At 38.7% G+C, this 17301-nt stretch overlaps 1 protein-coding gene across 1 annotated transcript; it reads right to left on the bottom strand.

Moving 5' to 3' along the window:
- Positions 1-1269: 1269 nt before the first annotated feature.
- On the bottom strand, positions 1270-16702 carry cln5 (CLN5 intracellular trafficking protein). The gene is made up of 4 exons (XM_061724173.1): positions 16439-16702; positions 10286-10460; positions 5967-6192; positions 1270-2070 (listed from the first exon to the last, which is right to left on the bottom strand). Exons 1-4 carry the CDS (start codon positions 16546-16548, stop codon positions 1559-1561), a joined length of 1023 nt encoding a protein of 340 aa, XP_061580157.1. The 5' UTR covers positions 16549-16702; the 3' UTR covers positions 1270-1558.
- Between the last annotated feature and the right edge of the window lie 599 nt (positions 16703-17301).

The following is a 17301-nucleotide window of genomic DNA, read 5'->3' as shown; positions in this document are numbered from 1 at the left end:
GCCAGCCTGCGTTCATAAGATGCAACTTCTGACATCATTTCTATCCATTTTTTAACATCTGGGGCAACTGTACTTTTCCGTACTCTGAGAATCGTTGGAGCAGCTGTGACATTCGCGACTTTTAAAACTATCCGATCATATTTCAATATATTTGGATTATTCTGTTTGATCCCCTAACAAACACAGTCTTGGTGATAAAGCTACAGCCACACCCAGTATTTACTCACATGTTCCAGTACTTTCTCCCAGAATGGGTTCACTAGTTTACATCCCCACATCACACGGGAAAATGTCCCTATTTTATTCTGACATTTCCAATGTCCTTTTTCTTAACCTCGTTTGCAGATGTGTCCTAATTGCTTCACGACTTGAAAAGAATCTGTGATCAGAGTAAAAATAGCGCACAAATAGGCCTGTGTTGAAAAGATTGATTTTCAGATTCTAAATCGATTCTCGTATTAATTCCTAAAAATCGATTCATATGTCTGAAGATTGATTTTTTTTTTTTTTTTTTTCCATCATTACATTACATCTTTTGGTATTTTTTTTTTTTGTTTATGCCCAAAAAAGGAAAGTTTTGTTGGACACGAGCATAATTAGTGCCATGTTTTTGCCTTTAAATATGTTTAAAGGTATGAAAACATGAAAGTTTTCAGTTATAATTGCATAAATTGTCTATATTTCATTACTTTATATACTGTCTTGGGGTTACATTTGCATAAAATGCTAAAAACCAAATTGTCATAAATGGGGAAAAATTCAAACCGATTTCTTACTGTTTGCTGCCCTGGATCTGTTTGATAATTCTGCCCCACGATGTTTCTGAAAGTAATTATATCAGCATTCTGGGAGGCATCATTAGCTGCAATACTTGCTGTTGGATCACAATATAATATTAGTAGTAATATTTTGCAGAACTACAGTCATATAATTCATGCAACACCTGAAAAAACATTTTCAATAACACTAACCCAAATCAATATCGGAATTGAATCGGATCGAATCAAATCTTGATAATCGATCCTGAATCTTAAGAATCGGAATCGAATCGATTCTTGACATTTAACTGCAAAAACTCAAAATCTTAACAAGAATATTTGTCTTATTTCTAGTTAAAATGTCTCATTTTTAGTAAAACAAAATCTCATTACACTTAAAACAAGACTCATCACTGGAAAAAAACATCAATTTTCACCTGTTTCAAGAAGATTTTCACTTAAAATAAGTAGAAAAATCTGCCAGTGGAACAAGATTTTTTTTGCTTGTAATGAGAAGATAAATCTTGTCCCACTGGCAGATTTTTCTACTTATTTCAAGTGAAAATTTACTTGAAACAGGTGAAAATTGTCAAATAAGTTATTTTTCTGGTAATAACTCTTGTTTTAAGTGTAATGATATTTTTTGACTAAAAATGAGACATTTTAACTAGAAATAAGACAAATATTCCTGGTAAGATTTTGAGTTTTTGCAGTGTTAATCGATCCCCAGCCCTGCTGCACAAACCAAATAAATTGTTGTGGTGGCAATGGTTTATTTTTCATGTTGAACGACCCAACGTTCAGGGAGCCGGCGGCCCGGCCGGCGGCGGCAGCGGCACCTCCTCGTACGTGATGCGCATGAACGGCGCCTTCATGGGCAGGTGCCAGTACTGGAAGTTGTAGTACAGGTAGAAGCTCCGGCCCAGCACCACGTCCTTAAACGCCTCCAGCAGGCTCACGGCCAGCTCCCCGAAGGACTGGCGCGGCCGGAACGTGTAGTAGAACTTGCGGATGTCCAGGGCCAGGTTCTCCAGCGCCGGCTGGCCGAAGATGGCGCTGTCGTTGCCCAGGAAGGCGGGCTCGCCGCTGTACAGGTAGATCTTGGTGTAGTTGGTCTGGCTCCGGCTGGACAGCTTGGCCCCCAGCTCCGCCAGCTTCCTGTAGGTCCGGTGGACGAACTGGGAGCAGTCGTAGGACTCGAACCACACGGTGGCGTTGGGGCCCGGGTCCGAGAGCACCGTCCACGTCTCGTAGTAGATCCCCGTCTCGTTGTCGTCCTGAACCCACCGGGCCAAGTCGTTGAACTGGTTCCCTGAGGGGAAACAGAGAGAGAAATACCTTATAAAACGTTTTTTATATGATTGAAATGCAAACAGTCCTTTTTATCCTTCTTGTCCTTTGTACTTTTCCTTCTTCCGGCTCTCGATGAAGGCGGACGCTTTTTCTGCTCTCTCCCTTATCTGCCTGCCCTGCTACTGCTTATTGTCTCGTCTTCAGAGTCTCTTCTTTTTCACTCCTCCAAAACTCTACAATCATGGAATTGATTAACTGGTCTCTCAGCACAATTGACCAAATTTTTGCGACAAGAAGTCAGGGGGTAAGGGAGCCCTCCTGCCCCGATGGGACATTTTTTTCTGGATATACAATGGATTCCTACAAATATTGGAAGCCTTTGTGTCTCAGAATTCTGTCTGTCGAGGATGTTGAAGACGCCTTCATAATTGGAATTATGATAGCAGGATTTCTCCTGATCATCCTCCTGATCGGAGGGAGGGGGATTCCTGGTGTATCGACAAACGCGTAAGACGTCGAGAGCTGCCGGACGTGGCTGAAGGATCAAGCAAGGCGACCAACGCTCAGACTCTAACGTTGGGGGAGCAAAGCCGTAAGCTGGATGTGATTCTCAAACAGAATCGCAGGCTAGCGGCGGTGTTCGAGCTCATTGGCAAGATTGATAACACCCTGGAGAAGTTGGAAGCTTGGCTTGGCGGGAAATGATCACAAATTCGTCTGATTGGAGTGCCATTGATTAGGGATGTTAATAATTAATCGATTTTCGATTAATTGCCGTTATGAAATTACCCGATTAAAATTAACGATTACAATTAATCTATTTATTTATTTATTTTTTTCGTTTAATTTCACCAGCTGGTATTACGCCCGGACCACATTTAATGCGACACAACGCGCTGCGCCGCGCACATAAAGTTAGAAGAAAGAGACGGCGGATATGTTTGGTTTTAGTAACATCATGCTCAGGCAATGAGTCTGCAATGGCCCAGACGGGAGACACATGTAGCTCAGTGCTTAACTTTTATTTTTAATCCACTCTATATTCTTCTGGTTGTTCTCCGATATGTTCCTCTAAAGCCTGAATTATGGTTCCGCCTTAAATCGACGCAGAGCCTACGGCGGCGGCTCTGCGTCGTTGTAACGCGGAACCATAAATCAGCCTTCACCCGGTACATACATAGGTTTCTCTAAACATCTGTTCCCGCTACAGTTTTAACTAAAAGAAAATGTGCTCCAATACAGCAGGTCTCATAATTTTATTTTGAACACTGCAGAAACTCTAACTTAAAACGTAACTAGAACTTAAAATTTGCTTGACACAAATGACACTATTATGGCTGCTGCTACTACTAATAGCCTTGAAGTGCACTTTATATTATATTCCTTGTGGTACAAAAATGTATTTTTGTTACTTTTGTATCAAATAAATATGTGATTAAGGAATACATTAAAATGTCCTTTGTATTTTATATAAGCAAAAAAAATTATGTTTGTATCTCAGATGGGGGAAAAACGGCGCTTATCAACTAATCGATGATCGATCGATAAGGTTATCAACTGTCAATTAATGAAATAATCGATAATTTGCATCCCTACCATTGATGAACCAGAGACTGAAGGCAGACCGAAAATTACTGGGCTGCCTGTTTTTCAATATAATTGTTGATTCTATAATCTGGCCTTGACAGAGCGGTCTCAGGCCGATCGCTCCTGGTCACAATCTTCCTGGTGGAATGTAAACAAGATGACTCTGCCCCCACTAATCCCTCCCCCTCTCCCATGAACACCTGCGGATCCCTGTCTCAGAACTGTACGAGCCACCTGATAACATCAAGGACATTTAGTTGAGAGCAGCTCTGGGCGAAGGTACACGGACTTATCGCGTCACAGACACTTACTGACAAACACACACACTTCCCTCAACTTCAATGCCTTCCCTGGCTCCTCCCTCTTATCAGCCCCCCACCCCAACAGTCTCCAGGTTTCGAGCCCCACGACGGCGATCACTTGGATGTACTGTGCGGGCCCCCTCCCCCCGACCTCGGTTTGTCTGTAGGAGACACTTTTAAGTTGTCGGGAGCTTAAAAACATCATTTATTTGTAGATTAATTGGCAACAACTGCAACAAACATTAATTACCACTCTTCTGCAAACATGTTCCATTCAAACTCAAAATAAAACCAAAAATGCAGAAAAACAAAGAAGGAACATTTCAGAGAAATGTGTCCTTTATTTTATTAATATATATACACATATATATATATACATATATATATATATATATATATATATATATATATATATATATATATATATATATATATATTTATTTATTTCTAAAACAAAAATGACTTGAATGCATTAATTTAATTTAAAATAAATAATAATGGGAATATTTTGATCTCCCAGTTTTTCTGCAACAGCAAAGGTTCTCCTCCAGTTTAACAATCATTAGGTGTCAGTTTATTAAAGGGTTAATATGTAATCTTCAGGACCCACAGCAAGTCACGCTCAAACCAGACCAGAACCAAACCCAAAGGTTGAGCTTCTCAAGCAGCTCAGAGATGTTTTTATCTGGATAAAACAACGTAAAACAGACTCATTTAAATCTGAACAGACCCCCGTCTTTATGGGAATCTTCATAATAACCGATTAATTTGAGTTAACTTCGTTAACCAATATTTAACCCTAAATAAAAAATCCATGGAGAAAAAGAGACAAAGTACAAAATCCACAAATAAACCGGCCATGTGATTTTATATGCCACATAATCATAAACGGCCTCATAAAGGAGGAACTGTGCAGCTATCAGACGTAACAACAGTCATGCAACAGTCTTAGCCAGGGTCGCCACCCGTCCCTTGAAATATGGAATTGTTACGTAATTGGGAATTAAAAGTTGCGTTCCGTATTGAACCAATACGGACATATATTATGCTCTTATTTATTGATGTCATAATATACAGGTGAAGGTCGGAAAAGATGAATATATTGCAAAACTATATTCGTAATAAATTAAACTAAAGGTGAAACAAATGTATTATTTCCCACTACATTCAAATTGAGACATTTCAAGCCTTTATTTGTTATAATTTTGATGATTATTGCTCAAAGTTTATGAAAACCCCAAATAAGAAATCTCAAAAATTAGAATATTTTATGAAATCAATGAACAATTCAATCATCAAAATTATGACAAATAAAGGTTTAACATATCTTGCTTTGCATGTAATGAGACTATGTAATATATTAGTTTCACCTTTTAAGTTGAATTATTGAAATAAATTAACTTTTACAACATATTCTAATTTTCCGACCTTCACCTGTAACTATATTACAGGACTGTCTCAGAAAATTAGAATATTGTGATAAAGTTCTTTATTTTCTGTAATGCAATTAAAAAAACAAAAATGTCATACATTCTGGATTCATTACAAATCAACTGAAATATTGCAAGCCTTTTATTATTTTAATATTGCTGATTATGGCTTACAGTTTAAGATTAAGATTCCCAGAATATTCAAATTTTTTGAGATAGGATATTTGAGTTTTCTTAAGCTAATTGCATGTAATTGCATTACAGAAAATCACAATATTCTAATTTTCTGAGACAGTCCTGTATATCCATTTCTCTGATGTGGACATACATAGCATAGGAGGATATTTCAGTTGCTAGTATGGTTGTCTGTCTGTACAGTCATGCAAGTTCAAAGCTATTAAAGCACTTTAAACTTTAAATCAAAGCATTTTGTTTTTTCATATAAAATAAACACATTTCTATGCAGTTGGGGATGTCCCTTTTTTTTGGCGCCTGGGCTGCTGAAATCGGGGCGTCCCTTATTTCTATTTCTGAAAGGAGGCAACCCTAGTCTTAGTCTTAGCAGACGTTAACCCCCCCTGACCCGGGAGCCTCACCGGAGATCTGGCCGATCTGCTCCAGCGTGCCGTTCTGCAGCCAGTGCTGGTCGTCGATGCCCTGGAAGAAGCAGGCGGCGCCCTGGTTGCACCAGGTGGGGGCGGCCACGTCGGCCCTCAGGTGGGGGAAGGTGCAGTTCCCCAGCTGGAACAGCTCGTACCACTCCATGGTGTAGTTGGCCCGCATCTCCGCGCTGTGGAAGCCAACGGCGTCGTGCATGATGTGCTGGGGGGACACGCCACAGAGACTAGTTAACACCCACAACTCTTTCTTTATTATACTTAAAGGGGACCTATTATAAAAAACAGGTTTTCCCTCAGCCTGCCAACTCAGAGAAGGAGGAAAGCAACCAAATTCTGCAGTGTCTGTACAGCCGCCCGGATGATCCGTCCAGTGTGATGTGGATCTACGAGCCGTTCAGATTTGGCTGATTTTCGTTACGTAACCAAAATGCAAACCACGCCCAAAACTAAACACCGTGTAACTGCATGTGAGCGTCCGACTATCGTGTCGCACTGCGTGACATCAGACGCTCTCTGTCCATCTCCCTCCAGCAGCTGCCACTTTATTGAGGTTTTTGTAGTGAAATGAGGAGGAATCATAGAGATAACTTCTCATTTCAACTAACTGGATCAGCCGTTCCTCATCCATGACTGTTTCCTACAGCGCTTTCAACCGGCTTTCAATTTGAGCGACAGGAAGAAAATAGAAGGAGGGCGTCCGACAAATGTTCAGCTCAAAACGGCGCGTCGTGCTGCGCAGCGCTGCGTCCAGTTAGGACAGTCCAATAGAAAATAAAGCAATGGAATTGATTTTGTCGCTGACGCTCGCTCGCATCGCATGCAGTTAGGACACCGTAACGTAGGGCTGCACGATTCTGGACAAAATGAGAATCACGATTTTTTTGCTTAGAATTGAGATCACGATTCTCTCACGATTTTTTTCCAATATAAAATGTATTGCACTTATTACTTTAACTTTGCAACAGCTGAACAAAAATATAATAACAATAAACATCTCTTGTCTTCTTTACACAAACCTTTGAATAATTTAAACAATAATAACAATTTTGAACAATATTTGTTCCTCCCTGAGTTGAACACCCTTTCAGAAAGGGGACTTGTAACAGATCCTGTAGTTCTGAGGCAACAAATTATTCCTCTGGCTGCTTTTTGCTGTAACAGCTGACATTGAACATAAAAACAATAAACTTCTCTCTTGTCTTTAAATAATTTTAACAATAACAATTTTAACAATATTTATGTGCAATATGTGTCAGGTGATGAGAAAGGTAGATGTTTCTCCAAATGTAATCCACAATCATTAACAAAATATAACAAACATGACAACATGATAGTTGACCATGACAGGACTACAACAACCTAGAACATAGGCCTAGTCCTTTTTTTATGCAGCCATCTTTAAAAAAAAAAAAAAAAAAAATTTTTTTTTTTTTTTTTTTTTTTTTTAAATCGTCGTCATTTGGAAATGAGATCGCGTTCAAGCATGAATCGAGATCGCGATTTTTTAACGATTAATCGTGCAGCCCTACCGTAACGCTTCCTCCATTTTTCGTAGCGGTGTATCGCGTCATTCAGGCAGCCAATCAGCACAGAGCCTCATTATCATAGCCCCGCCCACTCAGAATCCCTCATAGATAATGAGGTTAGAGAATGGGAAGATAAAGACATGGTTTAGAGGCTGAATTTCTAATTTATTTAGCAAAAACAATCAAAAGCTTGTTTTTAAGACATTCAAGGCCTGTTTAAAATAGGTATTAGATGCCATAATAGGTCCCCTTTAACAAGAAAGCCGTCCATTTTGACCATCTTGTAGCATATAAATCACCTTTCAGTCGCAGCAAGAAAGTCAATCTTTCCATCTTGTGAATGATTCTGAGCCGTTCATCCACCGTCGGTGAGTCAGTCTGTAGGCATTTACTTTTTTTTAGCAGCGACAGTCAGAATTCTCAGGAGGTATTTGTCACTGCCTGACATCTCTTCTGGAATACCGTATTGGCCTGAATATAAGACGGTGTTTTTTGCATTGAAATAAGACTGAAAAAGTGAGGGTCGTCTTACATTCGGGGTCTAGACTTTATACCCATTTACAACACTAGACGGCGCCAGATATCTTTAAAGTGAATGATGAACTTAACTCCCCAGGACAAAGTGAACCCCTGTCACTAAGAAGAAAAATAAAAAAATAGTATAAGAAAGAAAAGAGAAGAAATCAAAATAACAGGCTTTTTCTCTCGAATATATTGTTATAATCATTTGTTTCAGATGTACTGTAATTATTTTCTGTATAAAAACTGAATTTGGTGTTTAAAAAGTCTTTCTTCAAACTTGAGTCTTGAAAAAGAGGGGGTCGTCTTATAATCGGGGTCGTCTTATATTCGGGACAATACGGTATCTCCCAGATAGAGCAACAAACATGACAGTGGAATCTGTTGTCCGAGTACTTGTTGTAAATGTGAACAAATATTTCTCCAAAATAACTTAATCTTAGGACAGCTCCAAAAAATGTGATGGTGATCTGCCTCGTCATCCCTGCGACCTCTCCAACATCTTCGTTGGGAACCTGCCAGATATGGTTTCCTTTTAGGGGGAATGAAATAACGTACCAGATTCTTCCAACTAAATTTGCGCCAGTACGTGGAGCAAGAAGTAGAAAAACCGACTCACATATGGACTCCCACTGCTAACTAGTTATATTCAAGTCTTTCTCACACCTTTCTTTAATGTAATCTGTAGTATTTCCTGAATTCTCAACAATTCCCTGATAAAGTCTTGAAACTACTGATTTAGTGTTTTTAGTATATGCTTGGACCACTAGTTGTATTATTTTATTGGGGTCTGAAATCTCGGCAATACCAATCTCTTTTTGAAAACAATGCTGTGCCTGTAAATACCTATAAAAGTCTTTGTTTTTCAAGATTGTAATTATCTTATATTTTCTGAAAGCTCTGCAATATGTCCCCCTCCATTATTAAACATCCACAACTCTTTAAATGTTTGTTCCCTTTGTTGTGTGTTCATCCAACTTTAGCAAAACAATGATCACAAACGTGTTCAGAGATGCTGAAATCTGATTAAGTGGAGATTATGATAATGAACTGTAATTATATGGTAACAGGTTTGTGTTTGTGGAGTCTGAGCCCCGTCTTTAAGGTTCTTTTACTTGTTTTTAAGTGTCTTAACGGCCTTGGCCTCATCTCTCAGCTGCTTTTACCATATCGGCCCTGGCGGACCCTGAGATCCTCCGGTACTGGTCTTTTATCTGTTCCCAACGTTAGAACCAGAACCTTTGGTGAAGCCTCATTCCACTTTCATGGCCCAGGCCTGTGGAACAGCCTGCCGGAGGGTCTCAGTCTGTCCATGCTTTTAAAGGCCGGATCAAGACTCACCTTTTTAATTTAGCTTTTAACTGAGTCTCCTTTTACTTGTTTAGCACTACTTATTTATTCTTTTATGTAATTTTATTGTTTTGTATTTATATTTGTATTTTTTTAAAGGAAAAGAACCAGGGACAGTACATATTCATAAGAACATTTTCATGTAAATATGCTAGATTATAGCCAGTGGCTAATTTGCATCTTTAGTCCCTGGTTGATGTAAAAGACACACATACATTACATACAGTCCAAGAAGTGATGACACACAGCAGTAAAATACACTGATAAATACCTGATAGAAGAAAATACAATAAAATACACTAAGATATAAGATAAAACATACAATAAAATACACTAAGATGTAATATGAGTGCAGACTTGATTCTCTAGAAGCTTGTTCTTCAGTGTTTAATGAAGGAGATGAGGGGGGGTTTGTCTCATATGCGTATGACATTTGGTACTGTGTTCCATGTATGAGATGCTCGGTATGAAAACGCCGACGGCCCAAAAGCACTTTTTCTGAATGGGACAATACAGTCAACTTCTTAATTTCCTCTTAAAGGTTTCATTATTTATTTATTTATTTTCTTACTTATTTATTTTTTAAATGTTGCTTCTACTGCCTTAGTGTCCATACGTTATCTTTTATATTATATATAGCATTATATATTATATATAACATTAATTTATGTTGTTTTTAGTATGTTTTTCATTCATTTTAGTTCTGTTCATATCTTGTTTTTTGTCTCCAGTGTTGTCCTCATGGGGGCCCTCCAGGCCGGGAGCTTTGTCGGGCCTGCAAGAGGCAGTTTCTGTTTCTTTTCTCTTTTTAATGTAAAGCACTTTGTGTTGCATTTTATCTGCATGAAAGTTGCTATATAAATAAATAAAGTTTAAGTTTAAAGTTTAAGTTTAACTCACCAGTTTCCCCAGCAGGTCTCCGTACTTGAACTCCCACACCGGCGTCTGCATCCTGAACACCGAGATGACGTCACTGTCCCTCATGTAGGGGATCCGTCCGTCCCGGTCCCCGGTGGGACAGAACGGGTACCGGGCTTCACAGAACGAGTCCACATCCGGCCGGCGATCGAAGCGCCTGTTGGGGAGACGCTCGGTCAGCATGAAGCCGCCCCGGACCGGTTTCCCTCCTCGCTTTTAACAATGTTGGGTTAAAGATGCACGAACTTTGACATGAAATAACATTTCATTCAGAGCTTTTGTGGATTTACACCTGCAGTTACTTGGATTCTGCTGTTTCTTGGTGTGCTCATGCACTTCCTGATGTCTGACTGGTTAAATAATGCAGTCAGACACTCAGACCGATGCTCAGAGGAAGGTTTGGACTCAACCAGATCAGCAGCAAGAACATGTTTGTTTTACAGCTACTGGAAATAAAGGAAGCCTCACCACAACAGACGAGACAAGACAACAACTGGAACAAAAATAAGTTCTGAGGACAGTTCTGACGTTGAATAGGCCGTTTAGATCGTTTAACACTGTTCCTGGAAACTAGTTATGACCATCTCTAGTTTTTACCATCTATAGTTGTGACAAATTCCAGTTATGACCAGTACTGGAGTTGAGGGGGGGCATCCCCCCCCTGAAATAAAAATGGTCAAAATCATCCCCCCCTGTAAAACTGACATCCCTCCTTTCCATCCCTTATGTCATTTCATCAATGAATGTGGTTTTACTGCTATTTCAACATTTAGAGTCATCACCAGAAAAATAACTTATTTGACAATTTTCACCTGTTTCAAGTAAATTTTCACTTGAAATAAGTAGAAAAATCTGCCAGTGGGACAAGATTTATCTTCTTATTACAAGCAAAAAAATCGTGTTCCACTGGCAGATTTTCTACTTATTTCAAGTGAAAATCTACTTGAAACAGGTGAAAATTGTTGTTTTTTCCAGTGATGAGTCTTGTTTTAAATGTAATAAGATTATTTTACTAAAATGAGACATTTTAACTAGAAATGGGACAAATATTCTTATTTTGAGTTTTTGCAGTGATCCATGTTACTTATCCTGTGAAGGACAGAGTCATATTGATAAGTTCAGAAAAGTGTTTTTTATTGTTGTGTTTTGATGTATTTGATGTAAGCCCAGTGGATATTTAAAGCTTACAGAAGGCTGCATTTAACTGCTGCTATGTCATTCCTGCAGTATTTCTGCAGCTGTTTTGGTCACTGCTATTATTTGTAATATATTATATTATTTGTAATCAGCACAAATTATCTGTCCCCATATGATAAAATCCACCATCCCCCCTGATTCTTTTTTACAACTTGAGTACTGGTTATGACCGTCTATAATTTCAACCATCTCTAGTTATGAGATCCTCAAACCAACTGTTGTTGGAGGTGCCCAGGTCAAAGTTCAAGCACTGGGGTGACCGAACCTTTTCCATTGCCCCTCCCCCGGGTACTGGAACAAGAGAAAACCTATTTATTTAGAATGGCTTTTAATACCCAGTAGTGTGGTGATACTTTTTACTCTTTTTCTTTTATTCTAATTTATTTTTTGCTCTGTCTTATGATTTTATGTCGTATTTCTGCATGTTTTATCTGTAAGGTTACTCACCTAGAGTTGGCTGTAAAGGGCTATATAAATAAAGTACATTTACATTTAACGCGGCTCCTGCAAACCAGTTATGACCATCTCTATTTTCAATCATCTCTAGTTATGACCATCTTTAGTTTCAACCCTCTCTATTATGACCAGTTTTGACCATCTCTAGGGTTAACCCTAATAACCCAGGTTAATGTCCTGACTCATGTTGTGTCCTTATGTACTGTCCTGTGTAATTGTAATTTGTATTATGTGTTTTGTTTTAATGTAAAGCGTCTTTGAGTACCCTGAAAAGCGCTATATAAATAAAATGTATTATTATTATTATTATTATTAACCATCTCTAGTTTCACCATCTATAGTTATGACCATCTCTAGTTATGACCATCTCTAGTTTCACCATCTATAGTTATGACCATCTCTAGTTTTAACCATCTCTAGTTATGACCATCTCTAGTTATGACCACCTTTAGTTTCAACCATCTCTAGTTTCAACCATCCCTAGTTTCAACCATCTCTAGTTTCAACCATCTCTAGTTATGACCATCTCTAGTTTCAACCATCTCTAGTTTCAACCATCTCTAGTTTCAACCATCTCTAGTTATGACCACCTTTAGTTTCAACCATCTCTAGTTTCAACCATCCCTAGTTTCAACCATCTCTAGTTATGACCATCTCTAGTTTCAACCATCTCTAGTTTTAACCATCTCTAGTTTCAACCATCTCTAGTTTCAACCATCTCTAGTTTCAACCCTCTCTAGTTATGACCATCTCTAGTTTCAACCATCTCTAGTTTCAACCATCTCTAGTTTCAACCATCTCTAGTTTTAACCATCTCTAGTTATGACCATCTCTAGTTTCAACCATCTCTAGTTATGACCACCTTTAGTTTCAACCATCTCTATTATGACCAGTTTTCACCATTTCTAAGGTTAACCAGCTCTAGTTTCAACCATCTCTAGTTATGACCATCTCTAGTTTCGACCATCTCTAGTTTAAACCATCTCTAGTCTTAACCATCTCTAGTTATGAACATCTCTATTTTCAACCCTCTCTAGTCTTAACCATCTTTAGTTTCAACCCTCTCTATTATGACCAGTTTTCACCATCTCTAGGTTTAACCAGCTCTAGTTTCAACCATCTCTAGTTATGACCATCTCTAGTTTCAACCATCTCTAGTTATGACCATCTCTAGTTATGACCATCCCTAGTTATGACCATCCCTAGTTTCAACCATCCCTAGTTTCAACCATCCCTAGTTTCAACCATCTCTAGTTTCAACCATTCCTAGTTTCAACCATCTCTAGTTCAACCCTCTCTATTATGACCAGTTTTCACCATCTCTAGTTTCAACCATCTCAAGTTATGACCATCTTTAGTTTCAACCATCTCTAGTTATGACCATCTCTAGTTACGGCCATCTTTAGTTTCAACCCTCTCTATTATGACCAGTTTTCACCATCTCTAGGGTTAACCATCTCTAGTTTTAACCGGTTTTCATCATCTCTAGTTTTAACCATCTCTAGTTTCAACCATCTCTAGTTTCAACCATCTCTAGTTTTCACCATCTCTAGTTTCGACCATCTCTAGTTTCAACCATCTCTAGTTATGACCATCTTTAGTTTCAACCCTCTCTATTATGACCAGTTTTCACCATCTCTAGGGTTAACCAGCTCTAGTTTCAACCATCTCTAGTTATGACCATCTCTAGTTATGACCACCTTTAGTTTCAACCATCTCTATTATGACCAGTTTTCACTATCTCTAGTTATGACCATCTCTAGTTATGACCATCTCTAGTTATGACCATCTCTAGTTATGACCATCTCTAGTTTCAACCACCCCTAGTTTCAACCATCTCTAGTTTCAACCATCTCTAGTTTCAACCATCCCTAGTTTCAACCATCTCTAGTTTCAACCATCTCTAGTTTCAACCATTCCTAGTTTCAACCATCTCTAGTTCAACCATCTCTAGTTTCAACCATCCCTAGTTTCAACCATCTCTAGTTTCAACCATCTCTAGTTTCAACCATCTCTAGTTATGACCATCTCTAGTTCAACCATCTCTAGTTTCAACCATCCCTAGTTTCAACCATCTCTAGTTTCAACCATCTCTAGTTCAACCATCTCTAGTTTCAACCATCTCTAGTTTCAACCATCTCTAGTTTCAACCATTCCTAGTTTCAACCATCTCTAGTTCAACCATCTCTAGTTTCAACCATTCCTAGTTTCAACCATCTCTAGTTCAACCATCTCTAGTTTCAACCATCCCTAGTTTCAACCATCTCTAGTTTCAACCATCTCTAGTTCAACCATCTCTAGTTTCAACCATCTCTAGTTTCAACCATCTCTAGTTTCAACCATCTCTAGTTTCAACCATCCCTAGTTTCAACCATCTCTAGTTATGACCATCTCTAGTTATGACCATCTCTAGTTATGACCATCTGTAGTTTCAACCATCTCTAGTTTCAACCATCTCTAGTTTCAACCATCTCTAGTTTTAACCATCTCTAGTTTCAACCATCCCTAGTTTCAACCATCCCTAGTTTCAACCATCTCTAGTTTCAACCATCTCTAGTTTCAACCATCTCTAGTTATGACCATCTTTAGTTTCAACCATCTCTAGTTTTAACCATCTCTAGTTTCAACCATCCCTAGTTTCAACCATCCCTAGTTTCAACCATCTCTAGTTTCAACCATCTCTAGTTTCAACCATCTCTAGTTATGACCATCTTTAGTTTTCACCATCTCTATTTTCAACCATCTCTAGTTTTAACCAGTTTTCATCATCTCTAGTTTCAACCATCTCTAGTTTTAACCAGTTTTCATCATCTCTAGTTTCAACCATCTCTAGTTTTAACCAGTTTTCATCATCTCTAGTTTCAACCATCTCTAGTTATGACCATCTCTAGTTACGGCCATCTTTAGTTTCAACCCTCTCTATTATGACCAGATTTCACCATCTCTAGGGTTAACCAGTTTTCATCATCTCTAGTTTTAACCATCTCTAGTTTCAACCATCTCTAGTTTCAACCATCTCTAGTTTCAACCATCTCTAGTTATGACCATCTCTAGTTATGACCATCTCTAGTTATGACCATCTCTAGTTATGACCTGTGGTGGCAAAAATTGTTGTTCAAAAAGAATGTCAGGACACCTCAGCTGTCTTTCTGAAGATTTAATGAAAAGAGGACAAACATTCAACTGAATGGAGCCACACAGTCCAACCGGTCACATGAACTGTCAGTCCTGAGTGAGCTGAACGTGTTTAAAGAAAAGTTATCTTATAGTTGGGAAGCTTGGAAACTAGACAAAACATCACCCATCACCCTGGCAACCGTGCCAGGCTCTGTGTCAAAGGAACAGACAGTGTTATACCAACATTTTCCATTACAGACCATCTTTAGTTTCAACCCTCTCTATTATGACCAGTTTTCGCCATCTCTAGGGTTAACCATCTCTAGTTTTAACCATCTGTAGTTTCAACCAGCTCTAGTGTTAACCAGCTCTAGTTTAACCATCTCTAGTTATGACCATCTTTAGTTTCAACCCTCTCTATTATGACCATAATAACATAATAACTGCACTCACTAACATCAAATGGGTTTTAACCCTCTCTAGTGTTGCCCAGCTTAGTATCGTCCTCTCCACTGGCAGCAGGACAGAAAGTCACCAGTTTATTAATAAGATGAACATTCAGGAGTCACGTGGGACAGAGACGGTTTCAGATCCCCCAACTCTCCCAGATCTGACAGTTGAATACTTTATTACAGACTCAGTAGTAAGTAAAGTAAACCTTTATTTTACCAGGCAAGAATTGCTAAGAATACATTCTTATTAAGGCAATGGCCTGGTAGGAGGTGAAAGACCTCCTAAGGGGAAGGGAGAAGGGGAGTAACATTAAGATATAGACAATAAAAGCACATACAACAACAGTGACACAAAAGAAAAAGGAATAAAGACATAATGCAGTTACACACCGCAGAATGACAGTTAGTTTGACGTACAGTGACATACAACAAGTTAAGTAAGGACAGAGACACTAAAAGTAAAAACAGTGATACTAGACAACCATAAATGAGACAGTAACAAAACAACAGCAGTAACAGACGGTGTTAGTGAGGTTAGTGAGGTGACAGGATCAGAGAGAGCTTTGGCTGGGACAGCTGCAGGTATACTCAAAAGGTTCCATATAAAATACATAAAAATGACAGGCCACACATTAAAATACATGCAAACATCTGTTCCAATGTTTCCATAGTCCAGATGTGCAGGACCTTGTATCACTCCATGTGATGTTAGTGAGTGCAGTTATTATGTTCAACATGTTTTTAAAACATGTTTTCAAACAAAACGAGCTCCCTTTTTAAGAAAATCTAAAATGAGAAGTAAGATCCTCACAAAGCGATTAAAGAAACGTATTTTAAAGCTTTAAAACTCCAGACTCCCGTCTCTCTGCTCGGCGGGTCACATGACCGGTGGGGCATGTGACCCAGATCTTACCTGTAAGGTACGGGCCACTCCTGCCCTGCGTGACCTCTGACCCCCGCGAACACCTGGGCCACCTGGACCTGCAGCAGCAGCAGCAGCAGGAATACAGTAGACACCTCCATCTGGGACGAGCAGACCCGCAGAACCAGGTACCGACATGCGCGGGTCCGACTCACTTCCGGGTCCCTCCGCTGGCGGGTGACGTCACCGCCCTCGGTCACGTGGGTTTGTTGATAATACGGAGTCACGTGGTAAACTCAGACCACGAGATAAACATTTATGAACTACCTAAATAAAAGAGATAAATGTGTATATAAATGATATACATATATATACATTATGTATATATTATATATATATATTTTTTTAAATAACTAATAAAATAAATAAATAAATAAAATAAAATGTAAAGCGCATTCAAAGCGTTGCGTTGTTTAGATGATTTGGGCATCATTTATAAGATACGATAAGAACACACACACACACACACACACACACACACACACACACACACACACACACACACACACACACACACACACACACACACACACACACACACACACACACACACACACACACACACACACACACACACACGCATGTGGGGAAGGGGGTAAAAAATTTAAAAAAGTAAAAGATATATATATAATATATACTTTTTAAAACTTTTTTAGACTCAGAAATTTCAAAAAACTCTTCATGAAGTTTAGTATTTATTGACCTTCTCTCAAACTCTCAGTGAGTTTTGGAAAAGTTATTTGCTCAATTATAAATTATGATCAGATATGATTAAATTACGCCAAAAAAACTATATATATATATATATATATATATATATATATATATATATATATATACAGTTTTATATATAT

This window comes from Cololabis saira, chromosome 6 (assembly GCF_033807715.1).
Source record: "Cololabis saira isolate AMF1-May2022 chromosome 6, fColSai1.1, whole genome shotgun sequence".
Lineage (NCBI taxonomy): Eukaryota > Metazoa > Chordata > Actinopteri > Beloniformes > Belonidae > Cololabis > Cololabis saira.
Note: the sequence above shows the minus strand (reverse complement) of the source record. Positions and strands in the feature narration are given on the sequence as shown.

What these genes read in the sequence shown, in the direction of transcription:
- cln5 (XM_061724173.1), bottom strand. Translation starts at nt 16,548, where the DNA reads ATGGAGGTGTCTACTGTATTCCTGCTGCTGCTGCTGCTGCAGGTCCAG. An exon ending in GAGTGGCCCGTACCTTACAG is followed by an intron (nt 10,461 to 16,438) that starts GTAAGATCTGGG and finishes TCTCCCCAACAG; the next exon opens with GCGCTTCGATCGCCGGCCGG. An exon ending in GCAGATCGGCCAGATCTCCG is followed by an intron (nt 2,071 to 5,966) that starts GTGAGGCTCCCG and finishes GTTTCCCCTCAG; the next exon opens with GGAACCAGTTCAACGACTTG.